This window comes from Sminthopsis crassicaudata, chromosome 1 (assembly GCF_048593235.1).
Source record: "Sminthopsis crassicaudata isolate SCR6 chromosome 1, ASM4859323v1, whole genome shotgun sequence".
Classification (NCBI taxonomy): Eukaryota; Metazoa; Chordata; class Mammalia; order Dasyuromorphia; family Dasyuridae; genus Sminthopsis; species Sminthopsis crassicaudata.
The window spans coordinates 721245321-721265392 of record NC_133617.1 but is presented as its reverse complement, the minus strand read 5'-3'; the positions used below and the strand labels follow the sequence as shown (position 1 = coordinate 721265392).

The 20072-nt window shown below is 35.8% G+C and overlaps 1 protein-coding gene across 2 annotated transcripts in view; it reads left to right on the top strand.

Annotated features, from left to right (window-relative positions):
• The first annotated feature begins 279 nt into the window (after window positions 1-279).
• PPP4R2 (protein phosphatase 4 regulatory subunit 2) overlaps window positions 280-20072 on the top strand; it is a 51421-nt gene continuing 31628 nt past the window's right edge. The window contains exons 1-2 of one of the 2 annotated variants that reach the window (XM_074284094.1): window positions 280-675; window positions 1264-1345. In XM_074284094.1, the coding sequence (XP_074140195.1) occupies window positions 642-675; window positions 1264-1345 (116 nt within the window). In that variant the 5' untranslated portion in view covers window positions 280-641. The remainder of the gene's footprint in view (window positions 676-1263; window positions 1346-20072) is intronic. The other variant, XM_074284093.1, reaches the window with a different exon arrangement.

Below are 20072 nucleotides of genomic sequence, written 5' to 3'. Positions count from 1 at the left end.
CTCTCCTGGGCCTCAGTTTCCATAAGAAGCCTTGGCCCCAGCTCCCCCACCCCCCAGCCTCTCCACCCGAGCTCTCGGCCTCACTCCGGTCCCGGGGGCGGAGCGTCGGCGCATAGGCCCCGCCCCATGCCCCGCCTCCCAGGTGCGCTTCCGGCCGCCTCGGGGCCGCGGCCCCGCCCAGAGGCTGCGGGGGCGCGCCGGGGCGCGGGGCCGCGCCGGGCGGCGGCGGGGACGAGGACGGCGGCCCGGGGAGCGTGCGCGCGGTGACGTGCCGGGCGCCATGTTGGGTAGCTGATTGTGGGCGCTCGGGAGGTGCTCTCTCGCTCGCTCGCCTCTCTCTCCGCCGGTGCCGCCGTCGCCTCCGTGTGTGTGTGCGCGCGGGTGTGTGTGTGCGTGGGGGTGTGCGTGGGAGGGTGTCTGAGGGCGTGAGTGTGAGGGCGAGTGTGCGCGCGTGTGTGTGCGTGAGAGCGAGGGGGCCGGGACGGCGCGAGGGTGCGCGCGTGTGCCTGCGTGTGTGCGGCCTGCGTGGGGGCGCGCGTGTGCGGGCGGCGGGGGGGCGGCGGCGTTCCGGGCCCGGGGACTCGGGACTCCGCGGAGGGAGGCGGCGGCGGCGGGGGCGGCGGCCAGAGACGCGGGCCACCATGGACATGGAGAGGCTGCAGGAGGCGCTCAAAGGTGGGGGCCGGGGAAGGGGGGGTCCCAGCGCCGCCCCCTCCCTTCCCCCATACGTACCCCCCCCCCGGGCCCGGGGCAACCTCGCCCCGCCCGCCGGGGGCTTTGTGTCGGGAGCCGTCGGGGCTGGGTGGGGGGGCGGACTCTCCCTCCCCCCTCTCCCGAGACCCGGACGAAGGGAGAAGGAAAGTGGAGCCCGCCCCCCCGCCCCCCACTTGTTGACCTCCTGGACTCCGGGCCGGGAACTTTTCGGACGGCTGCGCACCCGGAGAGTGGGGGGCGTCACGGGAGCCGTGGGCTTCTCACGTTCCAAGCCGCAGCCTGGAAATCCGGGTTGCTAGGGAGTGGGGGGTCGCTCCCGGGGGTCCCCCCAGCCGACCGAGCCGCCCGGACCATTGCTTTGGCCGGGGGTCCTCCGCTGGGTTTGAGTGACAGTGGCAGGGACTTGGGGAAAAGTTTGTTCGGTGAAGGGGAGCGAGGTGGGGGGGGGCGAAGGGGAACCCCCTGGGAGGAGCCGAAGTTAAAAAAAAAAACTGCCTGGTTTCTAAGGGGTGCCCGCTTCTAACTCCTGTTTTTAAATCCCCTGCCCAGACTTTGAGAAGAGGGGCAAAAAGGAAGTTTGTCCGGTGCTGGATCAGTTTCTTTGTCACGTAGCCAAGACCGGAGAGACGATGTGAGTCAAAAATATTCTTTTTTTTTTAAATTGGTAAAAAGGAATGGACGTCGAACATTATTCCTGAGTTAGGGCTGGAGAAGTAAAAAGCAGACATCCAGAAAGCGAGACCCTTCCAGTTATTCACTTTATCCCAGCTTTTAAATCTTTATTTACTTATTTCTACCTGGGAAACTTTGTCCGAGCCTCAGGATCGGTTTAGGTGAAGTCTTTGGCGTTTCTCCTCCCGTGCCCCCGAAGCTGGCTTCTGCTTCTCTACGTCTGGCCCCATTTATTTTAAGGTAGACTATTAGAGCATAGAAGCCTAGCCTGGGAGTCCCGGGGAGAGCTGGCTCCATTATGTCTCTGGATGCCTGGGGCGTGTGGTCCTGAGGCAGACTTCTAACTGTAGCTTGGGAGCCTGTCCTGGAGGGGCGGCCTTCTCGGGGAGCTAGGGTTTCTACTTGAGCAGTTGCCCACACTGAGCATTGAATTAGAGATCCTGAGACAAAAATCGCCAAGTTACATTGATGAAAAGAAAAAAGGCATCAGGATTCTCTGAACCCCAGTTCTTAAAATTTTGTGGTTCGGGTTTTCTCTCTTGTGGCTGTCATTTTTCTTCAAACTTCGTGTCCAACCTGGTGTAATCGATAAATGTATGAAGCCCCATTTTGGTTGACTTTTTGTTGGATTGGGGGAAGAAACAGCAGGTACATATTGAGGGCCATTTGCTCCCATTTCATAAATCCTAGAAACTTCACCTTCACTTTAAGAATTAATGGATGTTTTTTGTCAATCCACAAAGTGTTGTGTTGGTGTGTGACACAAGGGTTTGGTTTTGTGCCCTACTAGGTTAATCTCTGGAAAGCTGAGCTGTGTACATTGATGATTTCCTTGTTGTCTCACTTTTTGGCAGGAAGGGGAAAGATTTCTTCGGGTGCCATACTAGTGAATAAGCTCTCTTTCTGGTTCCCTACTCAGTTCTTGATTTGAGGCCTGGTATAAGATTATAAGCTTCAGCAAGGGATAGGGTCTTACTTTTATCAAGTTCTGATTTCATAATGGATTTGTTTGTACTTGTATGCTGTATCTTTAAGAAGTTTAATCTTAAAGAGAAAAAAACACCCTATTGTTTAAATTAATGGACATGTTCTAAAAGGTTAACTTTTCCAGTATTCTGCTAAAAATGTGCCAATCAATTAAAAAGTGACCTATCAGTTTCCATTTAAAAAAAATGTATTTTTAGAAAAATATTTGTGTTAAATGTTAATGACTGGCCTTTGTGTGTACTGTGATTTTGAGAAGTATTGAAAACTAGATATATAGTAATTAGTTTTTTTTATAATTTATTGTTTTAGTTGCAGACAAACCTAAATTTTTTTTAAAGTTTTGTTTAAGTACTTTGATTTTTAAAATATCATTGTAAAGGCTCACATTTAATCATTATATTATTATAAAGATTGACCAACAGTTATGACAGACATTTTTAACTCAGCAGAACATTCAGAGGAAAATAGTTCATGGTCTCAAAACTTTTTGAAAGTTTCCAATAGATAATTGGTACCAACATTGTCTGTAAGTAAATAATATATGCAGACCAATAAATCCATTTAAATAATATATGGTATTATATCTGATCTTTGAATTTTTGAATTTGTAAATATGATAAAGAGGCCAATAGGCAGTTCTTTGAAAATTTGTTTCACTGACAACAGTTGAATATGCCTAACTTTCTTGGAAATTATTTTTAGTCTTAATGGGAAATTTAAATGAATTTATTTACCACAATAAATATATTTGTGAATTGAAATCATTTTAAAAGATTTTGGAATACTAGTTTGTCTTCTTACCACACAACTAAGTCATGTTTATTTATTATGCTTTTAGTATAGCATTTAGTTTTTTTTCCAAAGTGGTATCTATTAATTTTTAGTAGTGAAAGGGAAACTAATATATTTGTACATCTTTTTCCTTCATATTTTTGTGATTGTTTAGTTTTGTCAGGTTTTTGATACTGCAATGGGGGAAAGGAAAATGCAAAAATAGCAATTCAAATGTTTTTGCACATAGTTTTTGTGAGATAAAAATTTCAAACTTGATCATTAGTATTTTCATTGACAGAAGATGCAAGTAAATAAGAGATTAGTAAAAAAGCTTATAGGTGAAATTCAGAAATGATTTACTTTAATATCAGCTTTTAAAGGTCATTTTTTATTATAATTGACATTTTTAACATGTTTTAAAATTTTACAATGTACTTTACCAATATTGTCTTACTTGCACTTCCAAGTAAGCCTGTGAAATATTACTATTTTCCATTTTAGAAATCATCAAAATCTTGGAGGTTAAGTACCCACTATGTGCCAGACAGGAAAGGCATTACTAGGTTATGAAGGACTTTGAAGTGATGAAGACCTGCACCAAATTGGGGTCAGTGTCAGTCAAGAAGGGGGTTATATTCAAGAGATGTTGCAAAGATAATAAAACAACAGGCCTTGGCAACAGCTTGGAAATGGGGGTGGGGAGAGAGTGGGGAGGCCTAAGGCACTGGGAGGTAAGTGTTGATCTTTACTATGTGGGACATTATTGGGGGTTGGGTTAGCGGTCTTAAGGGGAAACATCATGAATTCAGTTTAGAACATATTGAGTTTGATATGTCTACTGAACATCTAGTTAGAGATATTTGAAAGGTAACTGGAGATTGGAGGTCAGGTTAATACTGCTGGATAGATAGATTTTGAGACTCCTCATTATAGAGATGGTAGTTAAATCCAGGGGCACTGATGAGATCACCAAGTAAGGTAATATAAAGGGAGAAGAAGGCCCACTGTGGAGCACCTGCTGTTAGAAGGCAAGGTCTGGCTAGATAAATATCCAGCAAAGGAAAGGTTAGATAGATAGAATCAGGAGAAAATGTTGAATCCTTGGAACTTAGAAGAGAGTGTTTGGGGCAGCAAGGTGGCGCAGTGGATAGAACACCAGCCTTGAATTCAGGAGGACCTGAGTTCAAATGTGATCCTCAGACACTTAACACTTCCTAGTTGTGTGACCCTGGGCAAGTCACTTAACCCCAGCCTCAGGATGAAAAAAAAAAAGAAGAGAGTGTTCAAGGGAAAAGAAGATGATCAAAAGTGTCAGAGTCTGAAGAAAAGATTGAGAAAATAATAAGAATGGAGAAGGGATCATTGATTTTGCCAATTAAAAGATCATTTCTAACTTGGAGAGAACATTTGGTGGAATGATGACATCAGAAGCTAAATTGTAAAAGGATTAAAGAGAGTGAGAGGAGAGACAGTGGAGGCATTTATTGTAGATCAGACAGCCTTTAAAAAAAAAAGGCCCTCGTTTTAGCATTAAAAAAATTGAATTCCAAATTCTGTCCCTCCTGCCCTTCAAACCCCCCTCCCCCTTCCCTTACCACTCCTGCATTGAAGGCAAGAAGTGTGACACCAGTTTTACATGTGAAATCTTGTAAAACATTTCCCTATTAACCCATGTTGCAAAAAAAAAAAAAAAAAAAAAAGGCAAGAAAAATAAAGTGAAAAAATTTTTACTTCCGTCTGGTTTTGTCTTTGAAGATGGATAGCATTTTTTAGTATCAGTCCATCAGAATTGTCTTGGATCATTGTATTGATCAGAAAAGTGAGTTGATGATCCGTACATTATTGCAGTTGCTCTGTACAGTGTCTCCTGGTTCTGTTCATTTTATAGCTTATATGTCTTTCCAGGTTTTTCTGAAATTCTAAAATTGTCTTGCCATTTTTTATGGGACAGTAGCATTCCATCATCATAGCTTGTTCACCCTTTCCACAATTAATGAATATCCTCTCAATTTTCAATTCTTTGCCACCACCGAAGTGCTACTATACTTTTGTCCATATAAGTTGTTTGTCTTCCTTTCACAAAGTGGATCATGACACAGGGAGATGATTCCATGATATACATTGGATCTGAGTTAGGGTGGGATGCACAAAGTCACCAGCTCTACTCCCTCCTCCAGAGCCATCTGGGTTCCTCTGGGCAAGATATAGATCAGGAGGACTGGAGATGTCCCTGGATGTAGTGGGAGAGTCTGGCCTTTTTAAAGCAGATTTTGCTGGGTTTTTAACCCAGTTTTATAGACAGTTTTATAGCCCTTGGGGCTTAATTACAATTTGTTCTCTCAGAATGGTTGTATTTGTTCAAAACTCCACCAATTTGGAGCCCCACATTTTCCATACCCTTTCCAACATTTGTCATTTTCCTTGTCTGTCATATTAGTGAATTTAATGGGTATGCTGTGGTATCTCGAGTTGTTTTAATATGCGTTTCTCAAGTCAGTAGTGATTTAAAACATTTTTTCTGTATGGCTATAGTTAGCTTTGATTTAGGCAATCTCTTCAGAGTTTAGTTGCAAAGAAGATAGATAAAACAGGTGGGTAGGTTTTTGAGGGAGAAATGAATGTGTTTGTAGGGAGTACAATGATTAAGCCAGTGGGGATGACAGGCAATCTGTTAGAGGAGTTGGAATGGAATGGGATTGCTTGAATAAGTAGAGAGGTAGTAGTAGAGGAAGAGGAGGGAGCTTACTGTCAATGACCAAGGTTTTTTTTTTTTTTTTTTTTTTTTTTTTTTGTATAGAATATGAAGCAGAATGTTCACTTTTTATGTTTTTTTTTCCTTTTTTTGCTGAGGCACTTGGGGTTAAGTGACTTGCCCAGAGTCACACAGATAAGAAGTGTTAAGTGTTTGACTCCAGATTTGAACTCAGGAACTCCTGGCTTCATTCAGGGCTGGTGCTAGAATGTTCACTTTTTTTTTTTTCTTTCCCATGGTTTTTCCCTTTTCTGATTTTTCTCTTCCAATGTGATTCATAAAGCAATATGTATTAAAATAAGTAAATGAAAGTAGAAATTTAAAAATTGTGAGTCTTTACAGAGAGGGGAGAGAGATTTGGGAAAGAGGAAAAAATTTGGAAGAGCCACCACAGGGTAGTGAATTGATAAAACAGAATTGTTCAGTAGTAGTGAGGGCCCAGCTGATAAGAGTTGTGTGATTTTTTCTCCACCTTAGTACTGCAGCAAGTATGTTAGGAATAAAGGTGCACAATGGTGGTAGTCATCTATGGTCAAGATTTAACTTTAGGTTAACTTACTTGCCCAGGTTCAAATTGTGAAACTGAATTCAAACTCTGGGGCCTTTTTGACTTCCAAATTTAACCTTGTCCACCTTGCCAGAGTGCTTCTCTTCCTTTGTAGTTGCAGGCAGATGTTAGGATTCTCTTCTGGAATATTGAAAATTGAAAATTGGAATTTCCAAATTCAAGGTATGAAGTTAGGGAGGAGACCTCTATATATTATCATTTAATTGCCATTTCAGAAGAGGTACATTAACTATTCTGACTTTAAGGGAGACATACCATCATGTTAGTTGGTCTAGGTTAGTTTTTAAGAAACTTACTATATGTGTCTCTGTATTGGAATAGGGGTAAACAATTCTTTTAATTTTTCCAATTCTGGTACTTTTAATAAAGGTTATTGAAATGAAACAGAAAACTTTAAATGAATAGGCTATTCTTTAAGAATTGAGAATTTCTATGCATGATTGGGCTATTAAATATGAGTAACAGTGTTGGCAACATAGTAAATATTGATTGAATTGAATTGTAACACTGTATTTTAAAAGTTCATTCAAAGGAAAAAAGACTTAACTGCTTCACAGTGATGTTTGATGACCAAAAATTGCATGCTTATTTTGTGTCTAGGAATATCTTATTCTGAATTTTTTCTTCCATTTTGTATCTACCAAGGACTAGTAACATACACATAGAATCTTAAATATGCTTGTTCATTGAATCAAAAGAATAAAGCAGTGTAATTTTAACACAAGGATTCAACCTGAAAGGATCTCAAATCATAATTTAGGGGGAAGATATATTGTTTGAGTTTTATTTTTAAAAACTTAGTAGACAGAAACAAGGGTCTCTTGTGAATTCTCACTTTAATTTTACTTTATTTGTATTTCCTTTATTATGTACAATTGGACTGGATTGTTAGTGTATATTTCTAACTTCTCAATTTAATTTTTTGTTGCAATACAATTGAACTGGTATTTAATGGCCCATTATAAGTGGGTAGGCAAGTGGAGTAGTGGATAGAATTCTCTGTTGTCAGGCTGATTCATCTTCTTGAGTTCAAATCACTTTATAGCTATAAACGTTTTTTCCTGGGCAAGTCATTTAACCCTGTTTATCTTAGTTTCTTTGTATGTAAATTGAACCCCATAAGGAAATGGCAAAATCATTTTAGTATCTCTGCCAAAAATCCAAATGGTGTTACAAAGAGTCGGACACAATTGAACAACAACAAAAGATTATGTGTAGGAGATAATATGTCACCCCCATCCTATCCCCCTTTCATTTTATTGTATGGTTAGAGAGCGATGATTACAGTGAAAGAGAAAAATAAAATCTATTATAAAGTACTAAAATGTATGGGACAGGCATTGTATTATAGGATAGATAGGCCCTTTACTTTCATTCTCAGGTTACTCCTTTTTACACATATACTATGCTTTAGTCAGGTAGATTACTTTGTCTTGTGAACTTATCCCTCCCCTCCAAGGTTATATGTCTGGTACAGCTTTAGGTGAGCTTTTGTTTTCCTCATTAAATATAAATTTGAAGGCAGAAGCTGTTTTCATTTCTCTCAGGATAGCATAGGGTAGGTCCTTAAATGTTTGTTGCTCAATTAATTTGTATTTAATTCTGAAACAGGTGGAACACACTAAGGGTAGAGATGCCTAAGAACTTGTGCCCTCAAAGAACACATTTCACCTTTGATGTACTCTGAGTTTCTGTAGCCAACTAACTTAAGTTCTAGTTGCCTCATCTGTAAGAGGAAGGGATTAGACTAGATGGTTTCTGAGGTCCCTTCCAGCATCAGATCTGAGACAATCACTTGTTTTATTAAACTTAATATCAACAAAGATTCAGAAAAACATGACTGTAAATCAAAATCCTAGTTATGTTGCTTACTGCATGTTGTAACTTTAGGAAAAGTCATTTAATGTCTTTGGGTCTTACCTGAAAAATAGGGCTTTCCTTATCTGAAAAATAGGGGTAGAATAGATAATTTTGAGAGTCCTTTTTAATTTTTAAATCTTTCAAAAATTTCATCTAGCTCAGAGTTTATTAAGCTTGGGTCTAATTTTTTTTTAATGTTTTGACAACTATTTCAGTATTTCAGCTCTATGAGCTTTATTAGATTTCCAAAAGAATCCATGACATAAAAAAGGGTTAAAAAGTTCTACTTCCCTCAGGTTTTAGCAGTAAAGTTGTGTTTAAATGCCTACATAAGCTTTAATGCAAATATGGCTTTAAAAAAACTAGTGGAAAAATATTATGTTTCATAGTACAGAGAAACATTTACTGTGGAATAATTTTCCATTTATTTAACCAAACTTTATTTGGTACATGTGAATACTATATAATTTCTGATTTGGAGCCTCTAAAATTAAGGCTAATATAGTCACTACTTACCTGTTCAAATCTTATTAGGTTTCCTGCCATACATATGTTTAACTTCTCATGTTGCATATGATGCAATTTTTTTTCCTTGTCGGACCTCTTTATTTGGAAACATACATATTTATGAGTATTTGTGTATGTGTATACATGTCTATGTGTTTGTCTGAGTTCCATTTTTCCCACTTTGGATTCCTTTTGTTTCTACCAAGTTTGTTTCCTTTCAAGTACTGTGGCTCTCAAGCATACTGTAATCTTTTCTAAAAAGCTTCTCAGAAGTTCCATTTTCAGCCTGTCTTGAGTGATTGCTTTAAAAATTGTAGCCTACAGTGATTAATCTGTGCCTTTAATTATTTGGGGACTTTCAGGTGGAAGTACTGTTTTTGAAATCTTCAGTGTTGACTTATTCCTCCTATTTTCTTCTCATGTTTACTCCTAAAGATTTGCTCAAAATACTTTGAAGCTCAGTTTGGAATTGTGAATGACTTTTTTTCCCATAGAAATCACTTGTGACTTTGTTTCCTATGTCACTGTCCCTAGTGCTCATATATCTGTTACTCTTATATCTCTTGCTTTGGCATTACTGACAATAGATGCTAGCCAGGATATGTTATAGGATCTGTTAGGCTGTTGTTTTGTCTCTGCATTTTGAAGGGAAAAAAAGAAAAATTTTTTGGCAAGTGTTATGAGGCAAGTAATTTGTATGAGCTTGCAAATGATTTGTTTCTGCTTTCTGTCTAGGAAAAAGGTGTCTTTTTATGTTATATGTTAGATATATGTGGATAGTTGCTCAGAAATGAAAGAAGCACTTATTTCTGGATTTAGAATCATTGTTAGGAGTCAGTTTTTCCGATAGCCTTTCACCTAAGGTGAGTACTATATTTAAATGTAAATAGCAAAAACATTTCTTTAGCATCAACTGATTACACATGTTGTACTTTAAAGTTTGCAAAGTGCTTTTGCATGATTTCATAAGTTTTTTTTTTTAACCTTTCTGCCTTTTAATAGCCATATATTTTGTAAAGATGGTGTACCTAGAAACCAGATTTTTGCATGAAGAGACACAAAAAAACTAGCTATGTATAATATAAGGAAAATTTCATGGTTTACTTGATTTTATAATTGTTCTGGACAGTAATCTAAAACGTCTATGTACCTATGGACCTGAAATGACCCTGAGAAATAATAATTTGAGTTTCCAGAGCCATTAGATCACTTGATTGAACTGTTAACACCTCTATCCCTTCTGAATATCCATGTTGGGGTGGTTGGTTATATCTGAAGGAGCAACACAAAATACAGAGTACTTTTTTTTTTTCTGAGTCTCCTTTATATAAGTGTTGACTTTGGCTTAATGCTGCCATTGTAATTTAAGCATACAGTGCCAATGAGGAAGATAGGCATTTTGTTTTTACTATTATTAAAATATTTATATTATAATATATAATAATATATAATAATATATATTATATAACACATATGTTATATATTATATAATATAATAATTAATAATTATCAATTATAATATAATAATTATAATATAATATATTAATACTATAATGATATTAATATTATTATTATTATATTAAATATTATTAAAATATTTAAAGATTTTTTTTCCCCCCCTTGGCAGAAGTGTAATGTGTGCTTTTTGAATCTTATAAATTTTGAATTCACAAAATGTAAAAAATCCAGTTGTATGGAATTTAGGTTTTATTTTTATTCTTTGCCTGATTTAATTATGGAAACTTTTATTAATTGTTTGTCTACTTTTTTCTTTCTGTTTTATTGGTAGAAAAATAAGTGCAAAACAAGTTGAAATTAATGCATTTTGTTTTTAGATTATAGTTATTTGGAATGATAGAGAAAAACAAAAGTTAGGCACAGAATTGGAAGCAGCTTCTACAAAAAAGGACAATTTTTATGAATTCAGGATGTGATGAGATTGTCTAGCACTTATTCATCAGCAGTGTTTTGAGATAAATGTTAAACACACATACCCATACATATACATATGCATATCATACCTTTATTATACATGGTATTAGTGTAGTTTTTAAAAAAGTGTAAGATTTTAAAAAATTAAAATATAAAAATTTCTTGTTCATTTATATGGATTCTGAGTTAGCTCCAGATTTTTATCAAAATGTAACACTGTGTTAGGCAAGCCGGATAACTTTGGCTTGATCTCAAAACAAGTCTGGAAATCTTATTCATCTTGTTTGCTTTGTTGAAGGCAAATCTAGACTCTCATTTCTCCTATCTCCAAATCATCTTGAAACAGATAAATGATTTATAATCAATTTGATAGACAGTATGGCATGGGTAGTGATAATAATGCTTCACCAAAAATGAAAGAAAATGCCAATAAAACAAAGAAAAATTACAGAAGGAAATTTATAGGAGGAGATGGTCAAGTGGAGGTAGATTTGTTACAGAATGGAGAGATTACCTTGAAGCCAGGAAGACCTGACACATACTTGGGTCTGTGACTCTGGGGAAAATCACTTTAGAAGAGAAAAAAAACTGATCTGCATTGGTAGAGGAAATTTCCTCATATGGGAATTTGCTTTAATCTGTCCCTGTTCCTATAAGTTTGATACATGAATTTGACTTTATACATGAATAGCTTTGTGTACATTAGGTGGTGCAGTGTAAATAGAGTACTAGGACTGTAGTCAGGAAGACTTGAGTTCAAATATGACCCCTGGACAAGTCACTTAATCTCTGAGTGCCTTTAGGTTGGATATGAAGAGATGTCTCCAGTCTCCATTTCTTAAAGAGAAATTGAGTAGTTCATGGCTCCCCCTCTTTCTAAGGTTTTTTTGGATCTTGCTGGGTGATATTTCCCAGTAGTGAATTTACTGGAGAGCGTGGTGAAATCAAATTCAAAAGGAGCTGGAAAAGTCACTTTAACATGCTCATCATAGAGCTCCTCTACCATTTGCTATTTTGCTTTTTAAAAACCATCCTTTGCCAGTTTGGTGGGTTTAAAGTTGAACCAATGAGTTGCTTAAATTTAATTTTCCTCTTAATAGTGACTTAAAGTACATATTCAGTACTGTTGTATAAATTCTCTTTTGTATTCCTTATTTGTTTGAAATCTATTCATATGCTTTGTCTATCAGGGAATGGTGTTCATTGTTTTAAAATTATTCCTATATATATTTTGGATATAAGATCTTTATTAGAAGTTTGATCCAGTATTTCCCTTCTAATTCCCAAGTTGATTTTGTTTGTAAAAAAGCTTTTCAATTTATGTCAAAATTGCCTGTTCTTTATTTCAGAACTAAAGCTTTACATATATCTTAAGACTTTTGAAAAGAAAAAATGACATCCTTTTCTAATTTTCTTCTGCTTTCTATTTCCCTCCCAAATAATTGCCTCAATGCTTTACAAATGGACTTTTTTCAATCATCTATGTGAAATAAGCACAACAGTAGACTTGATAACATCCTCAAATTTTGTATCTTTGTGTGTAATTTTCCAAATTGTGACTTGTTTGAAAAAATGGAAATGAAATGTTTTTTAAAAAAATGTTTTTAGTTCCAAATTATTTTTCTTCTCCAACTATTGAAGAGACAAGAAATATGATATCAATTATATATATGAATTCATACAAAAACATTTAAATATTAAGCCTGTTGTGAGGGGAAAAATAATAAAGAGGAAAAAATAAGCTATCTATACTCAGTCCATCACTTTTCTAGGGGGAGGTGTCCTTTGGAATTGTCATGGATCAATGCATTGATAAAAATTGCTATTAAGCTTTTCCCTGCTTATAATTACAACAATATTGGTCATACTATATATGTTGTTTCCCTGGCTGAGTTCATATAGCGCTTAGATTTTTTTTTTTAAAACCAACCTTTTCATCAGTTTTTATATCACAGTGTTATTTCATCACAGTCATTCTATTCCTTAATTGGTGAATATCCTCTTACTTTCTTTTTCTTTGTCACCACAAAAAGAGTTAATATAAATAATTTTGAATATATAGATCCTTGTTTCTTTTTCTCTTTTGGGACACAGAACATAATGGCAATATTGTTAGGTCAAAGGGTATTCATAGTTTTACAGTTTTAGACATAGATCCACTAAATTGTTCTTCAGAATAGTTGGACCAATCCACAACTCTGCCAGCAATTTATTTACATTTTATCTATTTTTCTCTATGCTTTCTAGCATTTGTCTTTTTTTTTTTTTTTTTATTCTGACATCTTAGGCAGTCTGATAAGTGTGAGTTGTGGTACCTTAAGAGTTTTAATTTGCATTTTTTTGATGATTAGTGATTTAGAGCATCTTTTCACATAACTAATTTTAGCTTTGATCGTCTTTTGAGATTGACTGTTCATAGACTTTGACTTTATCAATTGGGAATGGCTCTTATTTTTATAAATTGGGCTCAGTTGTCTATATTTGAGAACTGAGAGCTTTATCAGAGATCAAATTTCCTGCTTTCCTTCTAATTTTGTCTATTGCTTTTGTTGTACAAATCCTTTTAAATTTACTGAAATCAAGATTACTCTTATTTCCCATGATCCTCTTTTGCTTGTTTGGTCATAAATTCTTTTGCTAGCCATAAATTTAACAGGTAATTTTTTTTTCTGTGCTTCCCAAAATTACCTGTGATATTGCTCTTTATGCCAAAATTATGTACCTATTTTGACTCTATCTTGGTATCTGATAGAGATATTGACCTCTGCCAAATTTCTACCTGATTTCTAGTTTTTTCCAAGAGATTTATGTCAAATGGTGTTGATGCTCTAAATACTTGGATATTTAGATTTATCAAGCACTAGTTTACTTTGGTAATCTATTTCTTTATGTATATTGTGTACCTAATCTATTTCACTGATAAACCACATTATTTCTTACTCAGTACCAGATTGGTTTTTGATGATTATTGCTATGTGGTATAACTTGACATCTGGCATTACTAGACAACCTTCCTTTACTTAAAAAAAATTTTTTTTTTTTTTTTAATATTTTTGACCTTTTGTTCTTACAGATGGATTTTGTTGCTGGTTTTTCTCCTAGTTTTATAATATAACTCCTTGATACTTTGATTGACATGATACTGAATAAGTAATTTAAGTAAAATTGTAATTTTTATTATATTGGCTTAGACTGCACATTTCAAAATTCACACATTCACATTTGTGTGAAGAGTTTTTTGTAATGTGTTCATATAGTTCCTGTAAGTATCTTGGCAGGTAAACTTCTAAGTATTTTATACTGTCTGCAATCATTTTAAATGGACTTCTCTGTCTCTTTCTGCTGGGCTTTGTTGGTAATAAATAAAAAGATGATTTGTGTGGATTTATTTTACATCCTACAACTTTTCTATAGTTCATAATTATTTCACTTTTAACTTGATTTTTTAGAATTCTTTATGAATACAATCATCATGCAAAAAGTGATAGTTTTGTTTACTTTTTAAATGCTTATTTCTTTGATTTCTTTTTCTTCTCTTATTGCTATAGCTAGCATTTTAGTAAAAACTGAAAACAAATTGGAAAGGCTCATCATCCCCATTGCAGATAATGCTTGCTCATGGTTTAAGAAAGATATTGATTACTTATCATTTTAAGAAAAATTCCCATTCCTGTGATTAGGTGTTTTTAATAGAAATAAGTATCATATTTTTGTCTGTTGATATGATTTTTTTGTCTGTTGATGTTGATTTTTAATATGGTAAATAATATTTATTTTATTTATTTGTAAATAATGTTTATAGTTTGTTCAACATTGAACCAGGTCTTCATTCTTTTTTTTTTTTTATTTTCCCCCCTGAGGCTGGGGTTAAGTGACTTGCCCAGGGTCACACAGCTAGGAAGTATTAAGTGTCTGAGACTAGATTTGAACTCGGGTCCTCCTGAATTCAAGGCTGGTGCTCTAGCCACTGTGCCACCTAGCTGCCCCCCAGCCCTTTGTTCTTAATTCCAGTTCAACGTCTTTATGATATATTGCTGTCATTTCTTTGCTAGTATTTTAATTAACATTTTTGCATCAGTATTCATTAGGGAAATTGTTCTGTAGTTTTTTTTCTCTGTACTCTCCCTGGAAATCTTAATTTGCCACAATCAAAATGTAGCATTTTGAAAATTGAGTTTCTGATCTTTTAAAGAATTCTTGGGGCAGATAGGTGGAGCAGTCAGGACTTGAATTCAAATGTGATTTCAGACACTTAACATAGTCTAGCTGTGTGACCCTGGGCAAGTCACTGAACCCCAATTGCCCCAGCAAAAACAAACAAATAAATAAATAATTCTTTTCTCTAGAGGCAGCTATTTGGCACATGGATAAGATGTTAAGAGTTAAAGCTTCAAATGAAGCTTCAAGATATGTACTAGTTATGTGGCTTTGACCAAATTGTTTAATCTCCAACTGCAAAATCGGAATAATGGCACCTACCTTATAGTGTTGTTAGGATCAAATCAGATAATAATTGTAAATCGTTTAAGCAGTGTCTTTTACAAACTAGTCATATAAAGGCTTACTTCCTTATTTCCTTTCCTACTTTTCATAACTTCCATGTAGAGGTATGGAATGACCTGTACAGGGTGTTATGATAGTGATTGTTGAAAAAGAGGAAGAAAGGCAGCTCATTAATGAAATCTCAACTATAGTCCAATTGCTGTCTATGCCTCTCTCTTACTTAGAGAGAGGGGAGTGTAGCTCATTTTCTTTCCTTTTTTTTTTTTTTAATTAATTTTATAATTATAATTTTTTTGACAGTACATATGCATGGGTAATTTTTTTTCTTTTTTACATCATTATCCCTTGTATTCACTTTTCCAAATTTTCCCCTCTCTCCCTCTACTCCCTCCCCTAGATGACAGGCAATCCCATACATATTAAATGTGTTACAGTATATCCTAGATATAATATATGTGTGTAAAACCAAATTTCTTGTTGCACAGTAAGAATTGGATTCCGAAGGTATAAGTAACCTGGGATAGAAAGAATAGTGCAAACATTTTATACTCAGTTCCCAGTGTTCCTTCTCTGGGTGTGGCTGTTTCTGTCCATCATTGATCAACTGGAACTGAATTGGATCTTCTTTATGTTGAAGATATCCACTTCAATCAGAATATATTTTCATACAATATCGTTGTTGAAGTATATAGTGATCTGGTTCGGCTCATTTCACTCTTAGCTCATTTTCTTATGCCTTCTCTGGAGCTGAGCTTGATCATGTAATTCCTTTTTTTTGTGTGTGTGTTTTTTCCATTTATGTTGTAAATTTTGTTTAGTTCTTTTTTAATTCTGCTCATCTCATTCTATCATCAGTTCCTACATATCTCTTGCAGATTTTCCATTTTCCTCTATTGTCCATTCCTTGCTAATCTTTTTTTGCCCTGTTTTTTTCCCCAGTACAAAGACAGAGAAGCCTTCTTGTAAGAGAAAACAGAAGCAAAATAAGTATTCCACATTTCAACTTTTTTATTATTACTGGTTGATTTTATCCATCCTTAGCACAGGTCCTCCCATTATCTTTCATTTATGAGACTAAATGATTAAACAACAATTAAACTTGACAGTTCTCTAAAGACCATATTATTATTCCGTTGTATGTATCCTCCATTACTTTCCACTATTTTGTAATTCCATTCAGTCTATGGAATTATCTTTTAAATATCTAATTTGGCCATCAAGTCCTTAATACCAAGTGTAGATTGTTATCCTCAGATAATAAGCTCTTCTATTTCTTAAGATTCTTGTGTCTTCAGGATTGCATTTTTAGAACTTCTTATTCCACCTGCGTTAACCTCTGCAAAACATTAAGCCATCAAATCTTCCTTATGCTTACTCTTTCAAAATGGTTTTCGTAAAATTTTGGGTGAATGTCACATAAGGACTGACTTTTTTTTTTTTTTTTTTTTAACTGTTTTCAAGTTTTTGAAAGACTGTTAAGTAGAAGACTTTTGGTCTGAGAGAAGCAGAACCAGAAGAAAAAAGAAAATATTGGGAAATGGCACATTTAGTGGTAGTCAAGAAAAAATTACAGGTTAGATAGAGTTGACCTCAAGTGGAAAGGATTGCCCTAAGACATGATATATTGTTCCTCCTGTTTGGAGCTCTTTAATCAGAGGCTGGTATGGTATCATAATGATTTCTTTTTGGTTGCAAATGACTCTTCCTTCGATTTCTAAATTTGATGACTGTTTCAGCAAAAGCATATCCTTCCTAGTTGATCAAACTTAGGTCCAACACAGCTTCCTACTTAGGTATTTCACCTTTTGAAGGATGAAGTTAAAGCAAATTACACATTATCAAATACTTTATTTTTAGCATAGAAAAAATTCCAACAGATGTCTGGATAACTGAAGTCAAGCTATCCCTATTCTGAGTCATAGGTGCTGGTTTGTGATCTATTTCACTTTTCTTTTTATCTTACTCAGAAGTGGTTCTATGATTTCCCCTCAGATGTCTTTATTTCCTTATGAATACATACACTCAATATACAATGCTAATTCCCCTTTACTTTTTATTATCTTTGAATCAGGTATCTCTCAGTATTCCAGTCTTAAGTTTATTCCATCCCACTAATCCTTGTTGATATGCTTGAATTAATATTTGCTTTTAAAGTAATATTTACTTTTATCCTGCTTTTGCCTGTACTTCATGCATTTGTTTATAGTTGTTGGGGGATATATGTGGTTTTTATTTTTTGTCTCTGAATTACTTGGCGACTGCTGTTGTTTTTCCTATATTGTAGTATTTGGTGCTCAAAATGTCTTAACATTTTATAATAATTTGTTGAGAGTCTTAATAATGGATAGGTATGATGCTTCGGTGTAATTTAGTTTTTTTTTTGTTGTTGTTCTTTACTCCTGAATCATTTTCTATCATGTTTTTCACTGTCCTTACCCCTACCCATCTTTGCATTAAAAGTTATCAAGTGCTAAGAGTATGTATTGTTTTAGATTTAAATTTGGGATCATATTAAGTTCTTTAAATTTTTCCATCTTATTTTTTGCAGCATGTTAGCACATAAGCTGTAATTTTCACAGTGGACTTTTCAGATACTTACCATGGCCACCACAACATAGTATGATCAAATGTTCCATAGAATGTTGTTCCTCATTGCATTTTCAATCAAGCTAAAACCTTAATTCTGTTATTAGCTTCTTTGCTTAACCCATAAACAATCATTCTTTTTGTTGCAATTGTTTACTGGTTCTTTTATGTTGAGAATGTCAAAATTGTTGAGATTTACTTCCTTTGGTAATATATCCTCTGATATATCCACTTGTTAATTAGTAGATATGGAGTTCACAAATAAAATACCAATATCCAAACATATGGGTATAGGTTATGTGAGTTTACACTTCCAGAAAGATTGTTAGTCCAAGTGATAGACAAAACAACAGATATATCAAGCAGTTAATATATGTTGGACACTGGGCTAAGCACTCAGGATACAAATACAAGCAAAGAGACAGTCCCTGCCCTTAAGAGTAGGTACCACATTCTGATGGGGGAAAGAAAATATTAAGGAAAACTAAAAAGTGCGGTGGAGCACTCAGATCTTGAAAAATTGGCAAATTACTGAGAGGATAATGAACTATGGGTAATCTGGGCTAGATTCTTGGAAGTAACTCATTCATCAGAGAAAAGGTGCAGAAAGGTACTGGTATGAGATGGCCCAGAGTATTGAGGGAAGAAAAATAAGAAAACAAGCTTGAGTCATGATGAACACCTCCTTCCTCTTTGTCTATGCACTGAAACATGGTCACTGTGGAAATTTAAAACTGCCGAGTGCTATTTTATATTTTTCTTTGCTTTATGCGTTAACATGATAGTATATGACCTTCAGAAAGCAAAGATAGTTTTTCCAGGATCTTATTTGAATTCCCCTCCTACCCACCCCCCCAGATGGCAAGTTGACTAATACATGTTAAATATGTTAGAGTATAAATTAAATACAATATATGTATACATGACCAAACAGTTGTTTTGCTGAACAAAAAGAATCGGACTTTGAAACAGTGTACATTTAGCCTGTGAAGGAAATCCAAAATGCAGGTGGACAAAATTAGAGGGATTGGAAATTCTATGTAGTGGTTCATAGTCATCTCCCAGAGTTCTTTCAGTGAGTGTAGCTGGTTCAGTTCATAACTGCTCTATTGGAACTGATTTGGTTCATCTCATTGTTGGAGAGGGCCACGTCCATCAGAATTTATCATCATACAGTATTGTTATTGAAGTATATAATGATCTCCTGGTCCTGCTCATTTCACTTAGCATCAGTTCGTGTAAGTCTCTCTAGGCCTTTCTGAAATCATCCTGTTGGTCATTTCTTATAGAACAATAATATTCCATAATATTCATATACCACAATTTGTTCAGCCAATGTCCAATTGATGGGCATCCACATAGTTTCCAGTTTCTGGCCACCACAAAGAGGGCTGCCACAAACATTCTTGCACATACAGGTCCCTTTCCCTTCTTTAAGATCTCTGGGATACAAACCCAGTCTGCTGGTCATTTCTTACAGAACAATAATATTCCATAACACTCATATTTATATTTATATGTAACATCAATATTATCAATATTAAATTTTAACTAATTAATAATAATACTATTAATGCTAATATTAATAATATTATGTAATATAACATTCATATTTATAACATTCATATTTATTCATATTCAATTTACCCAACCATTCTCCAATTGATGGGCATTCATTCATTTTCCAGTTTCTGGCCACTACAAAAAGGGCTGCCACCAACATTTTGGCACATACAGGTCCCTTTCCCTTCTTTAGTATTTCTTTAAGCCCAGTTAATAGCATTGATGGATCAAAGGGTATGCACAGTTTGATAACTTTTTGGGCATAATTCCAGATTGCTCTTCAGAATGGTTGGATTCTTTCACAACTCCACCAACAATGTATTAATGTCCCAGTTTTCCCACAGCCCTTCCAACATTCATCGTTATTTTTTCCTTAGACACTTAATTCTTACTAACTGTTTGGCCCTGGGTAAGTCACTTAACTCTAATTGCCTCACCCCTCCAAAAAAAAAAAAAAGTGAAAAATATTTTCAATATGTTATAATTGCTCAGAACATATATTCTGTTCTAGTAATAAAGCATCAGAACAAAGCTTTGGAAATACTTGTATTGAAATTTGGTTGTGAAAGAAGGTAAACTTGCTGGACTTGAGTTTGAAGATTTCATTCACTATCTTTTTCTGAAAATTGAAAATTATTTTCCTTTCTATCAAAT